Source organism: Macaca mulatta, chromosome 19 (genome assembly GCF_049350105.2).
Source record: "Macaca mulatta isolate MMU2019108-1 chromosome 19, T2T-MMU8v2.0, whole genome shotgun sequence".
NCBI classification, from domain to species: Eukaryota; Metazoa; Chordata; class Mammalia; order Primates; family Cercopithecidae; genus Macaca; species Macaca mulatta.
In genome coordinates this window covers 18334549-18361783 of record NC_133424.1, presented here as the reverse complement: position 1 = coordinate 18361783, position 27235 = coordinate 18334549, and the positions used below count along the sequence as shown (strand labels likewise).

At 54.5% G+C, this 27235-nt stretch overlaps 2 protein-coding genes across 8 annotated transcripts in view; one reads left to right on the top strand and one right to left on the bottom strand.

Moving 5' to 3' along the window:
• Nucleotides 1–27235, bottom strand: part of CCDC124 (coiled-coil domain containing 124) — a 166795-nt gene that overhangs the window by 92485 nt on the left and 47075 nt on the right. Inside the window, exon 1 of one of the 3 annotated variants that reach the window (XM_077978486.1) lies at nucleotides 14458–14468. The exons of the other annotated variants lie outside the window; for them this stretch is intronic. The gene's annotated coding sequence lies outside the window, so the exon portion shown is untranslated. Of the gene's footprint in view, nucleotides 1–14457; nucleotides 14469–27235 lie in introns of those variants that run through there. 3 annotated transcript variants of the gene reach the window in all.
• JAK3 (Janus kinase 3) lies at nucleotides 4021–26984 on the top strand. 5 transcript variants are annotated; one of them, XM_077978375.1, is made up of 25 exons: nucleotides 4050–4178; nucleotides 6090–6172; nucleotides 8045–8241; nucleotides 8545–8697; nucleotides 8994–9105; nucleotides 9300–9445; nucleotides 9862–10156; nucleotides 10710–10832; nucleotides 10926–11083; nucleotides 12130–12241; nucleotides 13094–13280; nucleotides 14667–14794; nucleotides 14994–15125; nucleotides 15842–15926; nucleotides 17067–17194; nucleotides 17928–18060; nucleotides 18140–18291; nucleotides 18422–18572; nucleotides 20221–20360; nucleotides 20442–20631; nucleotides 21339–21463; nucleotides 21744–21916; nucleotides 22509–22626; nucleotides 22911–23021; nucleotides 25206–26984. In XM_077978375.1, the coding sequence occupies exons 4-25, from the start codon at nucleotides 8555–8557 to the stop codon at nucleotides 25371–25373; spliced, it is 3210 nt and encodes a 1069-aa protein (XP_077834501.1). In that variant the 5' UTR covers nucleotides 4050–4178; nucleotides 6090–6172; nucleotides 8045–8241; nucleotides 8545–8554; the 3' UTR covers nucleotides 25374–26984. The 5 variants fall into 5 exon arrangements, with proteins under 5 accessions (XP_077834498.1, XP_077834499.1, XP_077834501.1 ...); XM_077978374.1 differs by having other exon boundaries at nucleotides 4051–4178; nucleotides 8574–8697; XM_077978372.1 differs by lacking the exon at nucleotides 6090–6172 and having other exon boundaries at nucleotides 4021–4178; nucleotides 8574–8697.

Sequence of the window (27235 nt, the reverse complement as noted above, 5' to 3'; positions counted from 1 at the left end):
CTGCTTCTGAATACCATCGCCTTCGAGGTTAGGATTTCAATGTATTAATTTTGGGGAGACACAAACTCTCAGACCATCGCAGTATTTTATCTTTTTCAGCGCTGCTGCAAAGGAAATTTTTCAAAATTTTTTTATGTTCCAATTGTTTGCTGCTAGTATATAAAAATTCAATTGACTTTTGTATTGAATTCAATGGATTTTTAAACTTGCTAACTTGCTGAATTTATGTATTAGTTTCCGTAGTTGTCTTATAGATTCCCTTGGGTTTTTGACATATACAATCATATCATCTGCAAATAGCAACAATTTTATTTACTTACGTTGTTCTGTTTTGCTTTATACAGAATCTTGCTATGTTGCCTTCAAATTCGTGGGCTCTCATTTCAGCTTCTCCAGTAGCTAGGGCTACAGGCATGTATCACCATGCCTAGTCACACCTGACTTGTTTATTTTTCTCATCTTTTTTTTTTTTTTTTTTTGAGACAGAGTCTCGCTCTGTCACCCAGGCTGGAGTGCAGTGGCCGGATCTCAGCTCACTGCAAGCTCCGCCTCCCGGGTTTACGCCATTCTCCTGCCTCAGCCTCCCGAGTAGCTGGGACTACAGACGCCCACCACCTCGTCCGGCTAGTTTTTGTATTTTTTAGTAGAGACGAGGTTTCACCGGGTTAGCCAGGATGGTCTCGATCTCCAGACCTCGTGATCCGCCCGTCAAGGCCTCCCAAAGTGCTGGGATTACGGGCTTGAGCCACTGCGCCCAGCCTATTTTTTTTTTAAGACAGGATCTCGCTCTGTTGCCCAGACTGGAGTGTAATGGTGTGATGATGGCTTACTGCAGCCTTGACCTCCCTGACTCAAGCAATCCTCAGCCTCCCAAGTAGCTGGGATGACAGGTGTGAGCCATCACACCCTGCCAATTTTTAATTTTTTTTTTTTTTTTTTTTGGAGACAGAGTCTCCCTCTGTTGCCTAGGCTGGAGTGCAGTGGCACGATCTTGGCTCACTGCAACTTTTGCCTCCCGGGTTCAAGCGATTCTCCTGCCTCAGAGTCCTGAGTAACTGAGAGTACAGGCATGCATCACCATGTCCCGCTAATTTTTGTAATTTTAGTAGAGATGGGGTTCACCATGTTGGTAAGGCTGGTCTCGAACTTCTGACCTTGTGATTCTCCCACCTCAGCCTCCCAAAGTGCTGGGATTACAGGCATGAGCCACCGTGCCCGGCCATTTTTTTTTTTTTTTTTTTTTTTTTTTTCCTGAGTATAGCTCTGTTGCCCAGCCCAGGCTGGAGTACAGTGGCATGATCTTGGCTCACTGCAACTTCCACCTTCCCAGTTCAAGCCATTCTCATGCCTCAGCCTCCTGAGTATCTGGGATTACAAGCATGTACCACCATGCTTGGCTAATGTTTGTATTTTTAGTAGAAACAGGGTTTCATCATATTGGCCAAGCTGGTCTCAAACTCCTGAGCTCAAGTGATCTGCCTCACTTCCTGCCGCAGGTCAGCTGTGGCTCCACTGAGCTGAGGACGTAATCTCTATCTCTTTCCCTTGACCCACGCGGCCCTACCCACGCCATCAAATGAGTCTCAGCTCCCCGTGGCCCTGACATCCTGCTCTTCTCGGGAACACTGTGAATTCGCGAAGCCTCCTGGCCTTTGCCTGGGCTGTTCTGCCTGCCAGAACTGCCCACACTCCCACACTCTCAGGTCACTCTCGGGCTAGTCCCACTTGTTGTTGGATGTCAGTATCAAAGCCACCTCTTCCAGGAAGCCCTCCCAGATCCAGTCATCTCTCTTAGCAGCCTGGTCCCAGGGGCAACTGGTATCATTATTGGGCAATAGCTTGTTTATTGCCATTTCCCCTGCTGGACTCTCAGCTCCCCTGGGCAGGGATTGGGTCTGCTTTGTCCCCGATTCCCTGCACACAGGCTGTGTGCAATAAGCATCTCTAGATGATTGAACAGTTAAGGTCAACAAAATACTTCCCAAACCATTTTTGTGTGAAGACTTGTGATGGTGATACAGAGATGAAGATGACTTTTTTTTTTTTTTTTTTGAGACAGGGTGTCACTCCCATTGCCCAGGCTGGAGTGCAGTGGCATGACCACAGCTAACTGCAGCCTCAACTTCCTGGGCTCAGGTGATCCTCCCACCTCAGCCTCCCTAGTAGCTGGGACTACAGGCACATGCCACCACACCCAGCTTATTATAATTTTTTTTTGTTGTATTTTTTTGTAGAGACAGGGTTTCACCATGTTGCCCAAGCTGGTCTCAAACACCTGGGCTCAAGCCATCCTCCTGCCTCAGCCTCCCAAAGTGCTGGGATTACAGGTTTGAGCCAATGCTCTTGGCCACAACTTCTTAAATCTATTCCTTTTTTTTTTTTTTTTTTTTGAGACAGAGTCTTGCTCCGTCACCCAGGCTGGAGTGCGGTGGCAGGATCTCAGCTCACTGCAACCTCCGCCTCCTGGGTTCACGTCATTCTCCTACCTGAGCCTCCTGAGTAGCTGGGATTACAGGCACATGCCACTACGCCCAGCTAATTTTTATATTTTTAGTAGAGATGGGGTTTCCCATGTTGGCTAGGCTGGTCTCGAACTCCTGGGCTCAAGCAATCTTCCCACCTGGGCCTTCCAAAGTGCTGGAATTACAGATGTGAGTGACTGCACCCAGTCACACTTGTCAGTTTATTCCTGAAGCTCTACTGCCAGGGGCTCCGATCCTATTATCCTACGAACACTGGCCCAAGTCTCTTTGCATTTGGATGCTGCCCGGGCCTTCTGCCTCTTCCATTTATAACGGCCCCTACTTCCAACCCTCCTGTGGCTCCAGATTATGATCCGGGTAAAACCCACCCTTCTCCCAAAGACCCTGATCCCCCTGTCCCCGCACGATCTTGCCCCTGTTGACCGCCCTGCAGTCCCCTTCCCCCTCATCTCACCCCTGCCCTGGCCTCCTGACTGCTCTTCAAGCTGCTAAGATCATTGCTCTCTCAAGGTCTTCGCCCATCCTGTGCCCTCCTCCTGCAGCGCCCTTTCCCTGGCCAGCTCCCTGTCCTGCCTCGGGTCCAAGTTCTAGTCTGTGCCGGTCCTGACACCCTGGCTTTCTTTGTTATCTGCGATGATTTGGCTCCTTCATTTGCTCATTGTCTCGGGGCCAGATCACAAGTTCCAAGAGGCCAGGCCGGATCCACCTGGTTTTTTAGGACTGGGCCCAGGGCACCAAAGGCAGAAGTGGGTCATTATCTCTCCCTGAGTCTTTTTTTTTTTTTTGAAATGGAGTCCCGCTCTGTTGCCAGGCTAGAGTGCAGTGGTGCCATCTCGTCTCACTGCAACCTCTGCCTGCTAGGTTCAAGCAATCCTCCCACCTCAGCCTCCCGAGTAGCTGGGATTACAGGCATCACCAGGCCTGGCTAATTTTCCTATTTTTAGTAGAGATGGGGTTTCATCAGATTGGCTAGGCTGGTCTCAAACTCCTGACTTCTAGTGATCCACCCACCTCAGCCTCCCAAAGTGCTGCCACAGGCTACCACGCCTGGCTAATTTTTGTATTTTTAGTAGAGATGGAGTTTCGCCATGTTGGCTAGGCTGGTCTCAAACTCCTGATCTCAAGTGACCGCCTGCCTCAGCCTCCCAGAGTGCTGGGATTACAGGCGTGAGCCACTGCGTCCAGTGTCTCCCTGAGTCTTAAAGGAGAAATACCTCAAAGAAGAACTTGACCTTCCTCTGGGGCAACTTCCCTGCTTCCCTCCTGGGCAAATCCAGCCAGGTTTCCTTCCCTGGGTGCAAAATTAGTTCCACTGGGTGCTCAACTCACACATGCGACAGATGGATTAACTGAGGCAACAAGGGCCGGGCCAGAGCCCCCACTTAACAAGTGGGTCTAGAGTCGGCTGAGCCCCCGGTGTGACCCAGACCCTTCTCTGTGTTATCATCGGTTCCTCTGGGTTAGGGGTCTCCAGCAGCCTGTCTGAGCGGGGCGGCTGCTGCAGAGGCTTCCGGAACTTTCTGCCCCTCCTTGGCCGCCTCCCCGCCCCCGTCTCCCACAGGGCCCTGACTTTCGGTAAATGACAGTGGCTCAGGAAACCAAGGGGCCCACACAGGAAGGAGCCGAGTGGGACTTTCCTCTCGCTGCCTCCCGGCTCTGCTCTCCCTTCGAAGGTCCAGGGTCCCTGCCTGCTAGGTAAGAGCTGGTGATGCCGCAGGGCTCTGCCCAGACACTGGGGGAGGACGGTGGTGGCTGGGGATGGCTGGGCTGGCACAGGGTACTGCCAGGGCAAAGGTGAGCTCGCCTTCCAGGCCTCAGAGGAAAGCTGCCAGACAGACGCAAGCTGGGACTCGCATCCTCCGATTGCTCGCTTCTCTGGACCTCAGCTTTTAATAAGGCTGGGAGTTGCCCGCCTTGCGGACCTGGAGGGGTCACTGCGCGTGTGCAATGGGGGAAGTGAGGTTGAGGGGTGGGAAGGAGGGGTTGGGGGGTGGAGTTCCCATCCCCGACCCTCCGAGCCTTCCTGGTCCAGACACAGGGTGCCCGACCATGCCAGGATGTAGAACGCTGGGGATTATAAACGGGATACCGAGGCGAAAAGAGAGCTTGAGGCCAGGAGTTCAAGACCAGCCTGGGCAATGTAGCCAGACCCCCATTTCTACAAACATTTTTAAAAAACAAACAAACAAAAAAAACCCATGGCGTTTTCTGGGCCCAAACATCACCTCTGACTTCATTGTTTTCGTTCAATATTAAAAAAAATATATGTTGTTAAGTTTTTTTTGGTTTTGGAGAGGGGGTCTTGCTATGTTGTTCAGGCAGGTCTCTAACTCCTGGCCTCAAGCCATCCCTCTGCCTCAGCCTCCTGAGTAGCTGGGATTGCAGCGGGGCACCATTGCCACTGAAGCTTTATTTTAAACTTGATTGGGGCTGGGCACAGTGGCCCACGCGTGTAATCCCAACACTTTGGGAGGCCGAGGCAGGTGGATCACTGGAGGTCAGGAGTTTGAGATCAGCCTGGTCAACATGGTGAAACCCTATCTCTACTAAAAACACAAAAATTAGCCAGGCATGGTGGCGGGTGCCTGTAATTCCAGCTACTCGGGAGGCTGAGGCAGGAGAATTGCTTGAACCTGGGAGGTGGAGTTTGCAGTGAGCCGAGATCATGCCACTGCACCCCAGCCTGGGAGACAGAATGAGAATCCGTCTCAAAAAAAAAAAAAAGAAAAAGGCCAGGCGAGGTGGCTCACGCCTGTAATCCCAGCACTTTGGGAGGCTGAGACGGGCGGATCACCTGAGGTCAGGAGTTTGAGACCAGCCTGGCCAACATGGTGAAACCCTGTCTCTACTAAAAATACAGAAATTAGCCGGGCACAGTGGTGCGCACCTGTAATCCCAGCTACTCGGAAAGCTGAGACTGAATAGCTTGAACCCAGGAGGCAGAGGCTACAGTGAGCCAAGATCGTGCGACTGTACTCCAGCCTGGGTGACAGTGCGAGACTCCATCTCAAAACAAAACAAAACAAAACAACTTGATTGACTGATGTTGAGGGGAAGATAAAGAGGACATGCTGTGTGATTTTATTTCTATAAAGGGCAAAACTAGGCATCATCTCTCTGTGGGAGACATGGGGCTTCTCCAAGGTTCCTGGGACTAGGAATGTGCTCATTCTTGGTCTGGGCATTGGTGACATCAAAGTGTCCCTTTGGGCCGGGCGCGGTGGCTCACGCCTGTAATCCCAGCACTTTGGGAGGCCGAGGTGGGTGGATCACAAGGTCAGGAGGTCGAGATCATCCTGGCTAACACAGTGAAACCCCGACTCTACTAAAAATAGAAAAATTAGCCGGGCGTGGTGGCGGGCCCCTGTAATCCCAGCTACTCGGGAGGCTGAGTCAGGAGAATGGCGTGAACCCGGGAGGCGGAGCTTGTAGTGAGCCGAGATCGCGCCACTGCACTCCAGCCTGGGAGACAGAGCTAGACTCTGTCTCACAAAAAAAACAAAAACAGAAACAACAAAAACCCTTATTAATGCCGCCCCACCCCAGCCCTGGGGCATTATTTTGGATCATAGTTTTGTATCGTGTTGTTGTTGTTTTTTTTTCTAGAGATAAGGTCTTGCTCTGTGGCCCAGGCTGGAATGCAGTGGTGTGATCATAGCTCAATGCAGCCTCAACCTGCAGAGCTGAAGGTATCCTCCCGCCTCAGCCTCCCAAGTAGCTGGGACTATGGGGGTGTGCCACCGTGCCTTGCTAATTTTTTAGAGATGAGGTCTCAAATTCCTAGCCTCAAGTGATCCACCCGACTCCGCCTGTCAAAGTGCTGGGATTACAAGGCTTTTTTTTCTTTTTGAGAGGCGGTCTCACTATATTGCCCAGGCTGGTTTCAAACTCCTGGTCTCAGCCAGGCGTGGTGGCTCACACATGTAATCCCGCATTTTGGGAGGCTGAGGCAGGCAGATCACTTGAGGTCAGGAGTTTGAGACCAGCCTGGATAACATAGTGAAACCCCATCTCTACTAAAAATACAAAAAAATTAGCTGGGCATGGTGGTGCCCACCTGTAATCCCAGCTACTGGGGTGGCTGAGGCACGAGAATCTCTTGAACTTGGGAGGCGGAAGTTGCAGTGAGCTGAGATCACACCACTGCACTCCAGCCTGGGCAACAGCGCGAGACTCTGTCTCAAAAAAACGTAAAACAAACTCCTGGGCCGGGCGCGGTGGCTCAAGCCTGTAATCCCAGCACTTTGGGAGGCCGAGACGGGCGGATCACGAGGTCAGGAGTTCGAGACCATCCTGGCTAACACGGTGAAACCCGGTCTCTACTAAAAAATACAAAAAACTAGCCGGGCGAGGTGGTGGGCGCCTGTAGTCCCGGCTACTCGGGAGGCTGAGGCAGGAGAATGGCGTAAAAACCCGGGAGGCGGAGCTTGCAGTGAGCTGAGATCCGGCCACTGCACTCCACCCTGGGCGACACAGCGAGACTCCGTCTCAAAAAAAACAAACAAACAAACAAACAAACAAACTCCTGGTCTCAAGCTATCCTTCCTACTTGGCCTCCCACAGTGATGGGGTTACAGGTATGAGCCACTGCGCCCTGCTGGAACATAGGTTTTTGTTTGTTTGTGTTTGTTTTTCCCGATATTTTCTTCAGATCTTCTTCATTCAGGTCAATTTGAGTGACCTGCTTTTTCTCCCCGATTTTTCTCAGGGGACTCGAAGCCCCACCACTTGCCCCACCCAGCTGGGGGCCCTGAGCGCTGAGGTTTCTGAGGGCAAGTGAGCGAGAGGGTGGGAGGTGTTGGGAGCTGGGAAGCAGGGGGTCGGTTTCCTCCTGGGCCCATCCCAGGGAGGCTTTCCTTCTTTCTTTCTTTTTCTTTTTTTTTTTTTTTTGAGATGGAGTCTCGCTGTGTCACCCAGGCTGGAGTGCAGTGTCGCGATCTCGGCTCACTGCAAGCTCCGCCTCCTGGGTTTACGCCATTCTCCTGCCTCAGCCTCCGAGTAGCTGGGACTACAGGCGCCCGCCACCACGCCCGGCTAGTTTTTTGTATTTTTAGTAGAGACGGGGTTTCACCATGTTAGCCAGGATGGTCTCGATCTCCTGACCTCGTGATCCACCCGCCTCGGCCTCCCAAAGTGCTGGGATTACAGGCTTGAGCCACTGCGCCCGGCCCTTTCTTTCTTTCTTTCTTTTTTTTTTTTGAGACCGGCTCACTGTTGTCCAGGCTGGAGTGCAATGGCATGATCTTGGCTCACTGCAAGCTCCGCCTCCTGGGTTCAAGTGATTGTCCTGCCTCAGCCTCCTGAGTTGCTGGGATTACACGGACACACCACCACACCCAGCTAAGTTTTGCACTTTTTACAGACAAGGTTTTGCCATGTTGGCCAGGCTGGTCTCAGACTCCTGACCTCAAGTGATCCCCCTGCCTTGGTCTCCCAAAATACGGTGATTACAGGCATGAGCCACCGTGCCTGGCCTCCATTACTCCTTTCCATGCCCTCCCCGCTCAGAAGTCCAGTCCTCTCTGAGCAGGACTGAAGGGCTTTTTCTCTCTGTGGCCCAGGCAAGTTGCACTCATGGCACCTCCGAGTGAGGAGACACCCCTGATCCCTCAGCGCTCCTGCAGCCTCTTGTCCACGGAGGCTGGTGCCCTGCACGTGCTACTGCCCGCTCGGGGCCCGGGGCCCCCCCAGCGCCTATCTTTCTCCTTTGGGGACCACTTGGCTGAGGACCTGTGCGTGCAGGCTGCCAAGGCCAGCGGTGAGTGCATCTCTAGTAGATCGGGCCAGAGGAAAGGATAGGGCTGTGTGGGGCCAAGATTGGGAGCTGGAATAGTTGCCTGCAGAAGTCAGCATTGGAGCTGGGGCTTTGGGGGATGAGTAGGAGTTTGGTAATGGAGAAGGGTGTGCAGGGTGAGCCTCTGAGGCAGAGGGAATGGCCTGTGCAGACTGAGAGGTGTGACGGCACATGAAGGGAACAGCTGGTCATCTCTTGAGGTATGGAAGGATCTGGATGGTTGGGTATGATCCTGGCACTCATGAAGCCACCGATGGGGTGACTCAGGAGGAAGCTGATGGGACCGTCCCCTGTAGGCATCCTGCCTGTGTACCACTCCCTCTTTGCTCTGGCCACGGAGGACCTGTCCTACTGGTTCCCCCCGAGCCACATCTTCTCCGTGGAGGATGCCAGCACCCAAGTCCTGCTCTACAGGATTCGGTAGGAAGTGCCCCCCCAGCCTCCAGGGATTGTACAATTTTATCATCTCCTTGCATTTTGAGGTGCCCATACCCCCGTCCCAGGGAGGATATGATCACTACCCATTTCTCAGATGAGGAAACGGAACAGAGAGGGTGGGTCACTTGCCCAAGGTCACACAGCAAATTAAAGGTACAAGCTGGGCTCTGTGAGGCCTCTGCAGAATCTGTACCCCCCTCCCCGCCCCACCACCATACTGTCACTCCTACTGAGGCTGGGTTGCACTTTCATCCCAGGGTTCTCTCCTCTCCTAACAGTTTTTACTTCCCCAATTGGTTTGGGCTGGACAAGTGCCACCGCTTCGGGCTACGCAAGGATTTGGCCAGCGCTATCCTTGACCTGCCAGTCCTGGAGCACCTCTTTGCCCAGGTGGGGTTCCGCCTGGGGTTTGACCCAGGGGTTGGGGGCCCGAGGGACAACATCAGGGCTGGCTTGCAGTCAGGTGGGGCCTCGTCTGACCCTCCCTGTGGCAGTCCAGGGGTGGGGGTCAGCCCAGGATTGGGGGGTCTTCAGGGCTTGAAGTTGGGCCGCCTCAGTTGATGCTCCCTGTGGCGGCCCCCCAGCACCGCGGTGACCTGGTGAGTGGGCGCCTTGCTGTGGGCCTCAGCCTCAAGGAGCAGGGTGAGTGTCTCAGCCTGGCCGTGCTGGACCTGGCCCGGATGGCGCGAGAGCAGGCCCAGCGGCCAGGAGAGCTGCTGAAGACTGTCAGGTGAGAGCCACCAGACTGTGGGGACGGCCTCTGCTTGGGAGTGAACAACGTGGGCTCCTTTGGGGCTTTGCCGGGCTCCCAAAATGGAGCTCCCCTGCAAGCTTTCAGGGTATTCCCATGACCCAGGGCCTCCCACGAACCCAGCCCTCTCCACCTCCAGGCTCCAGCTCGAAAGACACCTGACCTCCCCCAGCTAAAAGGCCTGTGGGGTCCCTGTCCGACCTGTGGGCGCCAATGGCCCTCCCCTACTCTGAGGTCCTGTCCCCATACCTGACCCTGAATGAGAGTCTGTATGTGCCTCTTACTCCAACTGGGGCCGGACCCCAGCCCCTGGCCTAAAGCCTGGGTTTGTGTGTGTCCCCGCGGTGACTCCTCCCGACGCTGAAGACCGGCTCCCTACCCTCCAACCCCCGCAGCTACAAGGCCTGCCTGCCCCCAAGCCTGCGCGACCTGATCCAGGGCCTGAGCTTCGTGACGCGGAGGCGTATTCGGAGGACAGTGCGCAGGGCACTGCGCCGCGTGGCCGCCTGCCAGGCCGACCGGCACTCGCTCATGGCCAAGTACATTATGGATCTGGAGCGGCTGGATCCGGCTGGGGCCGCCGAGACCTTCCACGTGAGCCTCCCTGGGGTCCCTGGTGGCCAGGACGGGCTGGGGCTGCTCCGCGTGGCTGGTGACGGAGGAATCGCCTGGACCCAGGGAGAACAGGAGGTGAGGGCGGACCCTCCGCTGGGCGGGACCAACGTGGGGTGGGGCTCGGGAGGGGCCGGAGAGTGGGCGGGGATGTGGGGCGGAGCCAAAGCGAAAGAGATGAGGAAGTGGGCGAGGCTTAAGGAGGGGCGGGGCTTAGGAAGGGAGGAGACTACGGGAGTGGGAGGGGCAAACTGAGTGAAGGGTGGGGCTGAGCGACGCCGGAATGAAAATGGGAGGGGTTGAGGAGGGAGTGGGTGGGTGGGCGCTGGAATGAGGCAGGACTAAGAGACGGAGTGAGGCTCCGAAACCTGGGAGGCTGCGAAGTGGGGCAGGGATCAAGGAGCGGGGTACCAGCAGAGAGAAGGAGGCGGGGATTGGCAGAGTGGGTGGGAGATGTTTGGGGATGGGCAGGGGAGGGGTTGAGAGGGTTGGAGTTGATAGGAGGGGGCGCGGCTTGGAAGGGTTGAGTGGGAAAGGGGTAAGGAAGGGGATGGAGTGGTTTGGGGGGCTCATGGGCATGGTTTGGTGGGATCCAGCAGGGCCCCCACTTCGGTATCCCCCTCCTTCCCAGGTCCTCCAGCCCTTCTGCGACTTTCCAGAAATCGTAGACATTAGCATCAAGCAGGCCCCGCGCGTTGGCCCGGCCGGGGAGCACCGCCTGGTCACTGTCACCAGGACAGACAACCAGATTTTGGTGGGTGCAGGATCCCCCTCCCCTCCAGCCTTACCCCGAGGGCGGGACCGGCACCCTCCGGTTGCACTGGGCTCTGACGCTTGTCCCTCGCAGGAGGCCGAGTTCCCGGGGCTGCCCGAGGCTCTGTCTTTCGTGGCGCTCGTGGACGGCTACTTCCGGCTGACCACAGACTCCCAGCACTTCTTCTGCAAGGAGGTGGCACCGCCGAGGCTGCTGGAGGAGGTGGCAGAGCAGTGCCACGGCCCCATCACGTAAGAACCTGTCCCCCATTCCTGGCCTCTGCGGCCACGCAGGTTGTCCATGCTTCAGTGTCCTCACCTTCCAGGAGCCCTGGACAGGGGTCAAGTGCTCAAACCACACCTGCCCCACAGTCAGCGCTCAGTGAAGCTGAAGTATTCCTTTTGCTGCACAGGGCGACCACTACTCTCTCTCTCTCTCTGACCCTAGGGCCATTTCCTGGAGATGGATAAGTCGCCCACCTTCACCTACAGCCTCTTGTTTAATCTCCCAGGAAGGGCCAGGCATAGTGGTGCACATCTGCAATCCCAGCACTTTGAGGGGCCAAGGCGGGGATTGTTTGAACTCAGGAGTTGGAGACCAGTCTAGGCAACAAGAGAGACCCCATCTCTACAAAAAACAAAACAAAAACAAAAACAAAAACAGCTGGCTGTGGTGGTTGACCTGTAGTCCCAGCGACTCTGGAGGCTGAGGCAGGAGGATCACTTGAGCCTGGGAGTTGGTGGCTGCAGTGAGCTGAGATTGCACTCCAGCCTGGGCAACCAAACCGAGCAAGACCCTGTCTCTATTAATACAAACAAACAGACAATCTCTCAGGAAGACGCCAAGACTTACGGCCGATTTTTTTTTTTTTTTTTGAGATGGAGTCTGGCTCTGTTGCCCAGGCTGGAGTGCAGTGGCACGATCTCGGCTCACTGCAGCCTCCACTTCCTGGGGTTCACACCATTCTCCTGCCTCAGCCTTCCGCGTAGCTGGGACTACAGGTGCTTGCCATCACACCCGGCTAATTTTTTGTATCATTAGTAGACACGGAGTTTCACCGTGTTAGCCAGGAAGGTGTTGATCTCCTGACCTCGTGATCCGCCTGCCTCAGCCGCCCAAAGTGCTGGGATTACAGGCTTCAGCCACCACTCCCTGCCCATGGCTAATTTTATAAATGGGGGGAAAGTGTCACCTGGCAAGGATCCCAGGGCTACAGAGGTACCTGAATTTGAACCCAGGTCTCTCTGTCTTCTTTTGTCTCTGACTCCTCCCCATTCCCTCTCACCTTTCCCCACAGTCTGGACTTTGCCATAAACAAGCTTAAGACTGGGGGCTCACGTCCTGGCTCCTATGTTCTCCGCCGCAGCCCCCAGGACTTTGACAGCTTCCTCCTCACTGTCTGTGTACAGGTCGGTCTACGGCTAGGGTGGGTAGTGGAGGGCTTTCTGGAGGAGGTGACATTTGAGTTGAGATTTAAAAGATCAGTCAGCATTTGGTTCCTGAAGAATAGGAGGGAAAAGATACCCTCAGTGAACAGAACAGCATATTCAAAGGTCTAGAGACTGGAATGAGTTTGTGGTGCTTTAGGAGGAAGGACTGAGACTGGGCATGGTGGCTCACACCTGTAATCCCAGCATTTTGGGAGGCCAAGGCAGGCAAATCACCTGAGGTCAGGTGTTCGAGACCAGCCTGGCCAACATGGTGAAACCCCGTCTCTACTAAAAATATAAAAATTAGCTGTGTGTGTTGGCACAAGCCTGTAATCCCAGCTACTCAGGAGGCTGAGGCAGGAGAGTCGCTTGAATCTGGGAGATGGAGGTTGCAGTGAACAGAGATCATGCCATTGCACTCCAGCCTGGGGCAACAGAGCGAGACTCTGTCTCAAAAGAAAAAAAAAAAAAAAAAAGGCCAGGCATAGTGGCTCACACCTGTAATTTCAGCACTTTGGGAGGCCAAGGTGGGCAGATCACAAGGTCAAGAGATTGAAACCATCCTGGCCAGAATGGTGAAACCCTGTCTCTACTAAAAATACAAAACTTAGCTGGGCGTGGTGGCACGCACCTGTAGTCCCAGCTACTCGGGAGGCTGAGGCAGGAGAATCGCTTGAACCCGGAAGGCGGAGGTTGCAGTGAGCCGAGATCGTGCCATTGCACTGCAGCCTGGGTGACAGAGCCAGACTCCGTCTCCAAGAAAAAAAAGGAAGAAGGACTCAGAGGGAGAGTGTTGCTCACTCCCACTCAGGGTTCACTCCTCTTTTGCAGACCCCCCTTGGTCCTGATTATAAGGGTTGCCTCATTCGGCGCAGCCCCACAGGGAGCTTCTTTCTGGTTGGCCTCAGCCGATCCCACAGCAGTCTTCGAGAGCTCCTGGCAGCCTGCTGGGATGGGGGGCTGCACGTAGATGGGGTCACAGTGACCCTCACCTCCTGCTGTATCCCCAGACCCAAAGGTGAGCCCCCTCCTCCCCTGAAATGAGTGGCTGATCTGGGACCCTGGCTTTCTATGTCTGTGACAACTCCTGTGTGGGTGGCAAGTGGCAGAAACTGCAGATCAAGGTGGGTTAGGGAAGAAAAGGTGATTTATTGGCTCAGGAAGTTAGAGATATATAACCTTTAGGTCTGGCTTGATCTAGGCACAGCTAGATGTGAGCCATGTCACCTGCACCTAGTCTCTCTCCATCTCTCAGCTCTGGGTGCATTTCACTCTTCAACAAACCCCTCTGATGGGACAACTCGGAGATGTGAGTTCTTCAGAGTCTCCCAGAATCCCTAATAGAACCGAGCTCTGGTTGTCCACAGTGCCACTTGCTCATTAAAGCGCCCTGCAGGGCTCCTTCCTTCCTTGTCTCTCATCCCAAATCCCTGTGAGGGCTTTCTGGATCTCCTTTGAAGTAAACCATATGCCAGCCAGGTGCGATGGCTCACGTCTGTAATCCCAGCACTTTGGGGGGCTGAGGCAGACGGATCACTTGAGGTCAGGAGTTTGAGACCAGCATGGCCAACATGGTGAAACTCCATCTCTACTAAAAATACAAAAATTAGCCGGGTGTGGTGGCACACACGTGTAGTCCCAGCTACTCTGGAGGCTGAGGCAGGAGAATCACTTGACCCTGGGAGGCAGAGGTTGCAGTGAGCTGAGATCGCACCACTGCACTCCAGCCTGGGTGACAGAGCGAGACTCTGTCTCAATAAAGAAAAAAAATTGGGCCGGGCGCGGTGGCTCAAGCCTGTAATCCCAGCACTTTGGGAGGCCGAGACGGGTGGATCACAAGGTCAGGAGATCGAGACCATCCTGGCTAACACAGTGAAACCCCGTCTCTACTAAAAAATACAAAAAAAACTAGCCGGGCGAGCTGGCGGGCGCCTGTGGTCCCAGCTACTCGGGAGGCTGAGGCAGGAGAATGGCATGAACCCGGGAGGCGGAGCTTGCAGTGAGCTGAGATCAGGCCACTGCACTCCAGCCTGGGCGACAGAGCGAGACTCCGTCTCAAAAAAAAAAAAAAAAAAAAAAAAATTAGCCGGGCATGGTGGCACACACCTGTAGTCCCAGCTACTCGGGAGGCTGAGGCAGGAGAATCGCTTGAACCCGGGAGACGGAGGTTGCAGTGAGCTGAGATCTCGCCACTGCCCCCCTAGCCTGGGTGACAGAGTGAGACTCCGTCTCAACAGCAGCAGCAACAACAAAACAAAAACAACAACAACAGAAAACCATGTGCCCTGGAGTCTTCATCAGGGGCAGCTTCTAGAGGTACCCCAAACTAAGGCATGAGTTAGCTAACCCTTGGGGACTTTTCACCGCTGATTTCTGGTTTTTGTCCCTCATCCTCTCCCCATAGAAAAGTCCAACTTGATCGTGGTCCAGAGAGGTCGCAGCCCACCCACGTCCTCCCTGGTTCAGCCCCAATCCCAATGCCAGCTGAGTCAGATGATATTTCACAAGATCCCCGCTGACAGCCTAGAGTGGGTAAGGGGCCCTGGGAAATGGGGCGATACCTCAGTCTATGGACCAGAGACTCAGATGTGTGGCCGCAGGCACATGCTATAGCTTTGCCTTGCTTCGGTTTTCCCATCTGTAAAATGGGGCTAGCAGCTATGTATCACTTGGGCTGGGATCCTGCAGGAACCCCCTCACTGGCCTCTTCTGCTGTCCCCTCACCATTCAGCATGAGAACCTGGGCCATGGATCCTTCACCAAGATTTACCGGGGCTGTCGCCACGAGGTGGTGGATGGGGAGTCCCGAAAGACAGAGGTGCTGCTAAAAGTGATGGATGCTAAGCACAAGAACTGCATGGAGGTGAGAGTGGTGGGGACCAGACTTTTGGAGTCAGGGCTGGCTGGAGAGGGGGTCGTGGATATAGAGAAATTTAAAAACACACAGGGGCCTGGGCGTGGTGGCTCATGCCTGTAATCCCAGCACTTTGGGAGGCTGAGGCAGGAGGATGGTTTGAAGCCAGGAGTTTAAGAACAGCCTAGGCAACCTAGCGACATCTCATCTTTACAAATTTTAGGCTGGGCACAGTGGCTTACGCCTATAATCCCAGCACTTTGGGAGGGTGAGGCGGGCAGACCATCTGAGGTTGAGAGTTGGAGACCAGCCTGACCAACATGGAGAAACCCCGTCTCTACTAAAAATACAAAATCAGCCAAGCATGGTGGTGCATGCCTGTAATCCCAGCTACTCGGGAGGCTGAGGCAGGAGAATCGCTTGAGCCTGGGAAGTGGAGGTTGCACTGAGCCAAGATCGCGCCACTGCACTCCAGTCTGGGTGACAGAGGGAGACTCCATCTCAAAAAAAAAAAAAAAAAAAAAAAAAGAAAAGGTAGATGATAGTGGGAAGTTCCGTCCTGTATCAGAAAATCATGGTAGTGCTGTGTGCACCAATGACAGACTCCAGGGCCAAAGGTGAACTGTGGCCAGATGTTCACCTAAGGCAGGTTTGTGAGCCCAAAATTTGGGACTGTTGGAGTGGAAGGAACCCACGTATCTTCTCTCCCTTCCCACCTTCCGCAGTCATTCCTGGAAGCAGCGAGCTTGATGAGCCAAGTGTCGTACCGGCATCTCGTGCTGCTCCATGGCGTGTGCATGGCTGGAGACAGTGAGAGCCCCTCACCCTCCCACCCCACCCCTGCCTCACCCAAGTCCAGGCTGTTCTTCCCGCCTCTGTTCTGAGCCTCTATATGACAGCACCAGCAACACACTGGGCCTCCGTGGATGGGGGCCACGTTCATAACCCTTTATTTATGTCTCTTCATCATCACTGCTTAGAAAGTGGCTCCAGGTTCCCACCCATACTCAGCCCCAGAATGATCTGAAGTCAGACAAACCTGGCTTTCTAATCTCTGCAGCTTTGCACGGGTCACATAACCTTTCTGAGCCTTGGTTTCATTGTTTGGGAGTCCAGGATGGGCCAAGAGCTGGGGACAGAGGCTAGAATGTGACAGGCAGGGTGTGATGAGGGGCGAGGAGGGCAGCATGGGGCACTGTGGATGATCAGAGAGCCTGCGGGGCCAGCCTGGGGGTCAGGCAATGCTTGTGGGCAGACAGATGCATTCTAAGCTGGAAAGATAAGGACAAGTGTGAATTAGGAAAGGAAGAGGAGTGTCCTAGGCAGAGGACACAGAACATGCAAAGGGTTAGAAGTAAGATACAAAGGCTGGGCATGGTGGCTCACGCTTGTAATTGAAAAGCCAAGGCGGGTGGATCACCTGAGATCGGGAGTTCAAGACCAGCCTGGTCAACATGGCAAGACCCTGTCTCTACTAAAAATACAAAATCAGCTGGGTGTGGTGGCATGCGCCTGTAGTTCCAGCTACTTGGGAGGCTGAGGCAGGAGAATAGGTTGACTCCGGGAGGCGGAGGTTGTAGTAAGCCAAGATCACGCCACTGCACTCCAGCCTGGGCAACAGAGTGAGACTCTGTGAAAGAAAGAGAAAGAAAAAAAAGAAAAGAAAGAGAGAGAGAGAGAGAAAGGAAGGAAGGAAGGAAGGAAGGAAGGAAGGAAGGAAGGAAGGAAGGAAGGAAAGAAAAGTGAGATACAGATACAGAAAGGGCTCAGCACCTTCCAGGCATTCCAGGCAAATCATTCAGAGATGGAGGTGGGAGGAGAGGTGAGTACAGGATGAACAGAGGTAGCAGGGGAGGGAACAGAGATGAGAGTTTGAGAGACCCTGAGAGCTAGGGTGTTGGCAGAACCTGCTCAACACACCCAATCCTGCCTCTCCCTGCTGCCAACCAGGCACCATGGTGCAAGAATTTGTACACCTGGGGGCGATAGACACGTATCTGCGAAAACGTGGCCACCTGGTGCCAGCCAGCTGGAAGCTGCAGGTGGTCAAACAGCTGGCCTACGCCCTCAACTATCTGGTGAGTGCTCCTCTGCCTGCTCCACCCTCCATTCCCAGGGAAGGCTTTCTCTGGGTGGAAGAGGAATTGGGAGTGGGCTCTGTAGTATGCATAGGAGTTTGGTAAATGTTCAAGGGGAGGGCATTTTAGGTTGAGGTTGTGAGAACACTAGAAGACAACAAGTCATTCATGGATGTCAGGGGCTATAGTGAATGACAAGGCTGGGCATGGAGAAAGTCTTCCTAGAAGAAGGAACATTGGAGATGGGGTCTTGAAGGTTGAGTAGAAGTTCATCAAGAGAAGAAAGGAAGGCAGGCACGTCAGGCTGTGGGAACAGCCTAGGCAAAGGCCTGCAGGCTAGATAGTGTGTTGCATCCCCTGGGGTCTATCAGGCAGTTCTGTTGGCAGGATACCAGGGTGCAAGTGTGGAAGGGAAGTCCATTGGAAGCTTGAGCAAGGGCCTTGAATGCCAGGTTGAGGAGCTTCACTTTGTGTCAAAGGCACTGGGGAGTCACAGGATGGGGTGGTGTTTGAGAAGGGGAGGGACATAGCCAGGTCAGTGTAGGGGGTGAACTAGAGGGGCAAGACAGGATATCAAGAGTCAGGGATGATGCTGGAGCATGTCCCTGCTCCAGATGGGAAAAGCCCATCTGAGCAGTACCAAATGGGCTTTGAAGGATGTATAGGAGTTTGCCAAACAGACTCTTCATTCATTAAATCCTCCCTGGCATTTCCCTATGCCTGGCCCCCTTAGGAGGACAAAGGCCTCCCCCATGGCAATGTCTCCGCCCGGAAGGTGCTCCTGGCTCGGGAGGGCACTGATGGGAGCCCGCCCTTCATCAAGCTAAGTGACCCTGGGGTCAGCCCCGCTGTGTTAAGCCTGGAGAGTAAGTTCCTGGAGGTGGAGGAGGGAGGAGCTGAACAGGGTAAGGAAGCGGATGCCTGATCCCACTTCCATTCCCTCAGTGCTCACCGACAGGATCCCCTGGGTGGCTCCCGAGTGTCTTCGGAAGGCCCAGACACTTAGCTTGGAAGCTGACAAGTGGGGCTTCGGCGCCACGGTCTGGGAGGTGTTTAGTGGCGTCACCATGCCCATCAGCGCCCTGGATCCTGCTAAGGTCAGAGTCTCTCACCTGGCATCGGTCTCCGAGTCCCCACTTTGACAGAAGGGTAGACTGATATCCAGTTTGGGGAGATTGGGGTGCGTCTGGTGGGTTGGGAATTACCAACTCCTCCTCTCACCCTCAGAAACTCCAATTTTATGAGGACCGGCAGCAGCTGCCAGCCCCCAAGTGGACAGAGCTGGCCCTGCTAATTCAACAGTGCATGGCCTATGAGCCAGTCCAGAGGCCCTCCTTCCGAGCCGTCATTCGTGACCTCAACAGCCTCATCTCTTCAGGTGCCCGCTGGGCCAGGTTGGGTGGGAAGGTGATGTCATATTAGGCCCAGGGGAAGGAGTGTGGTTTGCAGCAGGCCACACCTTGTGTGTCTGGCAAGGTTGGAGGGGCTGGTGACTGTGACAGTCAGTGTGAGCTTCAATGGCTGCTGTAACAAACAGTCCCCTCAGTTCAAGTTTCAACATGATGATATTTTATTTATGTATGTATTTATTTATTTTTGAGACAGAGTCTTGCTCTGTTGCCCAGGCTGGAGTACAGTGGCACAATCTCGGCTCACTGCAACCTCTGCCTCCTTGAACCTCTGGTTCAAGGGATTCTCCTGCCTCAGACTCTCAAGTAGCTGGCATTACAGGTGCATGCCACCATGCCCAGCTAATTTTTGTATTTTTGGCAGATGTGGGGTTTCACCATATTGGTCAGGCTGGTCTCGAACTCCTGACCTCAAGTGATCCTCCCGCCTCGGCCTCCCAAAGTGCTGGGATTACAGGCATGAACCACCATACCTGGCCCATTTCATTCTTTTAAAAAAATGTTTGGCTGGGTGCAGTGGCTCATGCCTGTAGTTCCAGCTATAGGTAGGTGTATCACTTGAGCCCAGGAGTTCCAGACCAGCCTGGGCAACATGGCAAAACTCCATCTCTCAAAATTAAAAAAAAAAACAAAAAACAAAAAACATTTAGCCAGGCATGGTGATGCATGCCTGTATGCATTTTTATTTTATTTTATTTTATATTTTTGAGACACCATCTTCCTCTGTCACCTAGGCTGGAGTGCAGTGGTACGATCTTGGCTCACTGCAACCTCCCTGGTTCAAGCAATTCTTGTGCCTCAGACTCCCAAGTAGCTAGGATTACAGGGGTGTGCCACCAAACATGGCTACATTTTTGTATTTTTTAGTAAAGACAGGGTTTTGACATGGTGGCTGAGCTAGTCTCAAACTCCCAGTCTCAAAAAGATCCATCCACCTCAGCCTCCAGTATTGGGATTACAGGCGTGAGCCACCACGCCTGGCTGGATTTTTTTTTTTTTTTTTTTTGTGATGGGGTCTTGCTGTGTGCCCTAGGCTGGTCTTGAATTACCAGCTCAAACAATCCTCCTGGCTTAGTCTCCCAAGTAGCTGGGATTACAGGCACACACAACCATACCCAGTGTGATATTTAGTCTTTATTCGATGAGGGTGTCCAGGCCCACAGGAACCTCTCACCTTGTGGCTGCACTCACCTCTGGTGTTGGGTCTCTGTTGGATCCTTTGTGGATAAAAGAGAGAGTGTGAAGGGCCCCATACTAGGTTTCCATGGGCCACGACTGGAGGGTCACCCAGCATATCTTGTCCATCAGCCTGAGCTCAGTCATGTGGCCACATTTCATAGCAGTGGAACTGGGGAAATGAGTTCTCATTATATCCTCCATCTTTGTAGCCATGTGGAGTTGCACAGGGTGTGCACTGCACAAGGAGGCTTCCTTTGCCTGGGATGGAGTGGGAGACAACTTTTTCCAGTCTCCACAAGGTACCCTTTGGCTTGCAATGGCCCTGCCATAATGCACAGAGAGGGTCAATATGCAGATGGAGGTTGCACCGCAAGTCAACTCAGGAGTGGGGCCCAGGATGAGAGGCGCTGCTTACCACTGCCCATGTCCCCATCCCAGACTATGAGCTCCTCTCAGACCCCACACCTGGTGCCCTGGCACCTCGTGATGGGCTGTGGAATGGTGCCCAGCTCTATGCCTGCCAAGACCCCACGATCTTCGAGGAGAGACACCTCAAGTACATCTCACAGCTGGGCAAGGTAAGGTGGGCAGGGCCAGGATGGGTTGGAGAGGGCAGAGCAGCATCCAGATGACTGGACACCAGTCCTGCTATCCCCCAGGGCAACTTTGGCAGCGTGGAGCTGTGCCGCTATGACCCGCTAGGCGACAACACAGGTGCCCTGGTGGCCGTGAAACAGCTGCAGCACAGCGGGCCAGACCAGCAGAGGGACTTCCAGCGGGAGATTCAGATCCTCAAAGCACTGCACAGTGATTTCATTGTCAAGTATCGTGGTGTCAGCTACGGCCCGGGTGAGCCAGGTCCCGGATGAGTGAACTGAGACGTATGGGTGCTTTTCAAAGTGCACATTCTTACCTTCCTGCCAGGCCACTTTAGGTAGGCTGGGAACGTGATTATTGATTGATCCAGATTCACATGGGTTACAGGTTTGAATCCTGACTCTACCCCTTACCAGTTGTGCAACCTTAACTTCTCTGAGCCTCAGTTTCTCCAGCTGAAAAATGGGTCATTGTGATATTTACTTTGTTGTTGTTGTTTGTTTGGTTTTTTTTGAGACGGAGTCTCGCTCTGTCACCCAGGCTGGAATGCAGTGGCTCAATCTCGGCTTACTGCAACCTCTGCTTCCCAGGTTCAAGTGATTCTCCTGCCTCAGCCTCCCGAGTAGCTGGGATTACAGGAGTGTGCCACCGCACCCAGCTAATTTTTATATTTTTAGTAGAGATGGGTTTTCACCATGTTGGCCAGGCTGGTCTTGATCTCCTGACCTCAAGTGAGGGATTACAGGCGTGAGCCATTACGCCTGGCTGTGATATATAAACACATCAATGTATGTTGTAGAAAGTACTCGAGATATTAGCCATGTGTAATTGTCGCGGTTCCCATATTACAGTCAGCAAAACTGAGGGCGAGAGGGACACAAGGTCCCACTGTGAAACGGGGGAAGAATGAGGGGAGGAGCACAGCTGGGCCCTGCTGTGACAGCTCCTGCCTTCTCCAGGCCGCCAGAGCCTGCGGCTGGTCATGGAGTACCTGCCCAGCGGCTGCTTGCGCGACTTCCTGCAGCGGCACCGCGCGCGCCTGGATGCCAGCCGCCTCCTGCTCTACTCCTCGCAGATCTGCAAGGTGCGAGGGGGCGCTCCGGGACTTGTGGGGATTCAGCTGGCTCGGCCTGGGCAGGGGTCTGCGTGGAGGTCGCGGTGAAGGCTGAGGAGTGAAGTTTGGGGTCCAGGTCTCGGGAGTGGTGGGGTTGGCTTAGGGTTCAGGATCAGAACTTCAGTGAAGGATGGCTCGAGGGTAGGGTTAGAGTTGGGGTCTGGGTTAGGGTTAGAGTCCAGGTCAGGCTTGGGGTGCCTGCCGGATTAGCCTGGGATCCTCTCTGCACGCTCACACCGCCCGCCCACAGGGCATGGAGTACCTGGGCTCCCGCCGCTGCGTGCACCGCGACCTGGCCGCCCGAAATATCCTGGTGGAGAGCGAGGCACACGTCAAGATCGCTGACTTCGGCCTAGCTAAGCTGCTGCCGCTTGACAAAGACTACTACGTGGTCCGCGAGCCGGGCCAGAGCCCCATTTTCTGGTGGGGAACCCGTGCCCAGGCTCCGCCCCTACTCCCCACGGCTCTGGCTCCTCTCCCAGCCATGGCCCCGCCCTCTGCCGCCGCTTTGTTCCCCAGCCTTAGCCCCGCCCTTCCTCCGCTCCAGCTTTGGCCCCTCCCACTCCCCCAGAGCCCCGCCCCCTCAACAGCACTGGCTCCTCCTCTCCTGCAGCCCTGCTGTCAGCTGCCCCCAGCCTTAGCCCCGCCCTTCTCTCAGCTCTCGCCCCGCCCAAACTTAAGAGCCCCACCCCTCCAACACCCTGGCTCCGCCCCTCAGTGCTGGCCCCTCTTAGTTCCGCCCTTCCCCTAGTTCTGGCCACCCCCCTCGACTCTGGCTCCGCCCCATCTCCGCCCCTCCACGCTGGCCCCGCCCCCTCCCCTTGGCTCTTCCAAGGCACCTCCCAGAGCTGGAGAATCCGCCCATCCCACAGCCAGGGAAAGCAAGACCCTGGAGACGGGACTGACCTGCACACAGTCCCCACCTACCCTGACCAGTTCCCCATTCCAAGGCTGCCCCCCTCTTCCTGTCTTTTCTCCACCTTCGCATCTCAAGACCTCACTGTCCCCTCTCCAGGTATGCCCCCGAATCCCTCTCGGACAACATCTTCTCTCGCCAGTCAGACGTCTGGAGCTTCGGGGTCGTCCTGTACGAGCTCTTCACCTACTGCGACAAAAGCTGCAGCCCCTCGGCCGTGAGTCGGCTCCCGTGGGCCCCCAGCCTCCTTCTCCCTCCACGCCCCTCGTGGCCAGTCTCCAACCTGTCTGCGCCTGCGTCCCTCTTTAGCATGGGGTCACCTGGTCCCAGCATCATAGGCCTCAGTGGGGAGGACCCTACCTCACTTTTCTGACCCCTTCACGGTGCAGGCAGCCCCTCCCCGTTCCATCACAGGTGGCCCCTCCCCACACCACGGGCGGCCCCTCCCCCTCCACCCACGGAGGCCCCTCCCCCACCACATGCGCTCCTCCTTGACTCCAGGAGTTTCTGCGGATGATGGGATGTGAGCGGGATGTCCCCGCCCTCTGCCGCCTCCTGGAACTGCTGGAGGAGGGCCAGAGGCTGCCGGCGCCTCCTGCCTGCCCTGCTGAGGTGAGCGCCAGCCTCAGTTTCCCAGTCTGTAGATTGGGCCGGGGTCTCGGGCAAGCCAGCTGGCGCCTGAGTCTCTGGACTGAGAAAGAGGCTAGAGTGTGAGGCTGATGAGGATCCTGACCCCCCACTTGGCTACTCTCTTGCTGTGAGGCAAGTCAGAGCATAGAGATGGGGGCTCACTCTGTTGCCCAGGCTGGGGCGCAATTATAGCTCACTACAACCTCCACCTCCTGTTCAAACCAGTCTGGGCAACATAGTGAGCAAATTCTGGTAGTGGTAAGTGCCTTGAAAGAGATGAACAGAGGGAAATGGTGGGGTGGGGGTGGTCAAACAGGGCCTCTTACGGGGGGCGATGCTGGAAGGAGGAGAAGCCTACCCACGAGTAAAGCTAGGAGAAGAAATTTCCGGTGGAAGACACGGAAGGGACAAAGGCCTTGGGGAGGGAATGAGCTGGGTGCGTTTAAGCACCAGTGCGATGGAGGCAGGTGTGACTGCCTGGAACAAATGAGGCAAGGAGGGATGGAGATGAGCGAAGGAGGGCATCAGGAGAGAGGTGGTTTTTTTTTTTTTTTTTTTGAGACAGGGTTTCGCTCTCCTTGCCCAGGCTGGAGTGCAATGGCGTGATCTCGGCTCACTGCAACCTTCACCTCCCAGGTTCAAGCAATTCTTCTGCCTTAGACTCCCAGGTAGCTGGGATTATAGGCGCACGCTACCACGCCCAGCTATTTTTTTTTTTCTTTTTTTTTTTTTTTGAGACGGAGTTTCACTCTGTCACCCAGGCTGGAGTGCAGTGGCGCAATCTTGGCTCACTGCAAACTCCGCCTCCCCGGTTCATGCCATTCTCCTGCCTCAGCCTCCCAAGTAGCTGGGACTACAGGCGCCCGCCACCACACCTGGCTAATTTTTTGTATTTTTAGTAGAGACGGGGTTTCACTGTGTTAGCCGGGATGGTCTCAATCTCCTGACCTCATGATCTGCCCGCCTCGGCCTCCCAAAGTGCTGGGATTACAGGCGTGAGCCTCCGCGCCTGGCCTAATTTTTTTTCTTTTTATTTTTAGTTAAGATGGGGTTTCTCCATGTTGGTCAGGGTGGTCTTGAAAGAAGTGTGTTCTAAGATCCATAGGGGCTGGGTGCGGTGGCTCATGCCTGTAATCCCAGCACTTTGGGAGGCCGAGGCGAGTGGATCACATGAGGTCAGGAGTTCAAGACCAGCCTGACCAACATGATGAAACCCCATCTCTACTAAAAATACAAACTTAGCCAGGTATGGTGGTGTGTGCATGTAATCCCAGCTACTTGGGAGGCTGAGGCAGGAGAATCACTTGAACCCAGGAGGCAGAGGTTGCAGTAAGCCGAGATCGCACCACTGCATTCCAGCCTGGGCAACAAGAGCGAAACTTTGTCTCAAATAAATAAATAAATAAATAAATGAGATCCCTAGGGAGCCATGGGAGGTTTTGGAGCAGAGATGGGATGGAAATTAATTTGTGTTTTTTTTTTTTTTTTTTTTGAGACGGAGTCTTGCTCTGTGCCCCAGGCTGGAGTGCAGTGGCGCGATCTCGGCTCACTGCAAGCTCCGCCTCCCCGGGTTCACGCCATTCTCCTGCCTCAGCCTCCCGAGTAGCTGGGACTACAGGCGCCCGCCACCTCGCCCAGCTAATTTTCTTGTATTTTTAGTAGAGACGGGGTTTCACCGTGTTAGCCAGGATGGTCTCGATCTCCTGACCTCGTGATCCGCCCATCTCGGCCTCCCAAAGTGCTGGGATTACAGGCTTGAGCCACCGCGCCCGGCCATTTGTGTTTTAAAACTGAATGGGGCTGAGTGTGGTGGCTTATGCCTATAATCCAAGCACTTTGAGAGGCCGAGACAGGTGGATCACCTGAGGTCAGGAGTTTGAGACCAACCTGGCCAACATGGTGAAACCCCGTCTCTACTAAAAATACAAAACTAGCGGGGCGTGGTGGCACGCACCTGTAATCCCAGCTACTTGGGAAGCTGAGGCAGGATAATTGCTTGAACCCGGGAGGTGGAGGTGGCAGTGAGCCAAGATCATGCCATTGCACTCCAGACTGGACAACAGAGCTAGACTCTGTCTCAAAAAAACAAAAACAAATACACTGAATGGGAGTCGTGTCCTTCTGATTGCTCAGGCATGACCCCATTCTCTGTCCCCCACTCCTCAGGTTCACGAGCTCATGAAGCTGTGCTGGGCCCCTAGCCCACAGGACCGCCCATCATTCAGCACCCTGGGCCCCCAGCTGGACATGCTATGGAGCGGAAGCCGGGGGTGTGAGACTCACGCCTTCACTGCTCACCCAGAGGGCAAACCACACTCCCTGTCCTTTTTATAGCTCCTGCCGGCAGACCTCTGGATTAGGTCTCTGTTGATTGGCTGTGTGACCTTAGACAGGGAGCTGCCCCTCTCTGGGCCTCAGAGGCTTTATAAGGGTCCTCTACTTCAGGAACACCCCCATGACATTGCATTTGGCGGGCTCCCGTGGCTTGTGGAATAGCCTGTGGCCTTTGCAATCTGTTAAGATTCAAGACAGATTGGCAGATGTGCCAGTGACATTCTCTGAGTCCTGGTCCAAAGAAGCAAGGAACCAAATTTAAGACCCTCCCATCTTCCTATGCCCTCAAGCCCTGGCCCCCTGAATTTCCTTTTCTCTCTCTCTCTCTTTTTATTCTTATTTTTATTTTTGAGACAGAGCCTCGCTCTGTTACCCAGGGTGGAGTGCAGTGGTGCGATCTCGGCTCGGTGCAACCTCTGCTTCCCAGGTTCAAGCGATTCTCCTGCCTCAGCCTCCTGAGTAGCTGGGATTACAGGTGTGCACCACCATACCCAGCTAATTTTTTTTATTTTCAGTAGAGATGAGGTTTCACCATGACGGCCAGGCTGATCTCAAACTCCTGACCTCAAGTGATCCTCCCACCTCAGCCTCCCAAAGTGTTGGAATAATAGGCATGAGCCACCACGCCCGGGCTTTTATTTTTTTAATTTATAATTATTAATTTTAAGAGACAGGATCTTGCTATGTTGCCCAGGCTGGTCTTGAACTCCTGGGCTACAGTGATCCTTCTGCCTCAGCCTCCCAAATAGCTGGGACTACAGGCACCCAGTTTTGAGTTTCCTGTCTTATTTTCAATGGGGACATTCATGTAGCTTTAAATGTATATGATCTGACTTCTGCTCCCCGATCTCTTGTTTCTCTGGAGGAAGCCAAGGACAAGAGCTGTTGCCCTGGCTGGGACTCTGTCTTTTGGGGTAGCCCGTGTATCTCTTTGGTGTCCTGTAAGGGGGCAGGAGGGGCTGGGGTCCCAGTCCACCCTAATGGTACCTGAGCATCCCAGGGCTTCAGTTTTCCCACCTGTCCAATGGGACCCCTTCTGTCCTCACCCTACAAGGGGCACAAAGGGATGACACCAAACCTGGCAGGAACTTTTCACGAAGTCAAGGGAAGGAAAGGCATTCCTGGCAGAGGGAACAGCATGCCAAGTGTGAGAAGGCTCAGAGTAAGGAGGTTAAGAGTCCAGGTATTGGAGCCTAGGGTTTTGCCCCTTCTACGCTGTGTGACGGTGGGCAAGTTCCTTTCCCTCTCTGGGTCTCAGTTCCGTCACCTGCAAAATGGGCAGAGCTTACCCCTTGGCTGTGCAGGGTCAACTTTCTGACTGGTGAGAGGGATTCTCATGCAGGTTAAGCTCCTGCTGCTTTTCTGCCACTTTTGCTCCTTGGAAAACTCTTATCCATCTCTCTAAACTCTAGCTACCACATCCTTGCAGCCTTCCCTCATATACCCCCACCACTCTTGCACCCTTGTCCTTCCCTCCAGCCCCACTGTGACCCTGGAGTTGAGGAAGTATCTGTGTCCAGCTGTCTCCCCTGACCTCAGGGTTCCTTGAGGCCTCAACGCAGAGGGGGCTCTGGGAGTGTTTGTTGACTGAATAAAGGAATTCAGTGGAAACGATGGTTTGTGCTGGACTTGGGGCGATGGGGAGCCTCAGAGGGTGTGTGAGCTGGGAGGCATGTGGTTAGGGCTGTGGGCCAGAGACCTCTCAGGGAGCCACTGTGGGGGCCCCAGGGCAGGCTGGTGGAGGAGGACCACTGGGTAGGGCTTGGCTGGAGCCCTCGAGGACAGAGCCCCCTCACTCCCAGGCCTAGCTGCTGGCCTTGGCTGCAGCCTGGGGGAGCTGATTACAGGCTCTCTGTGGGTGG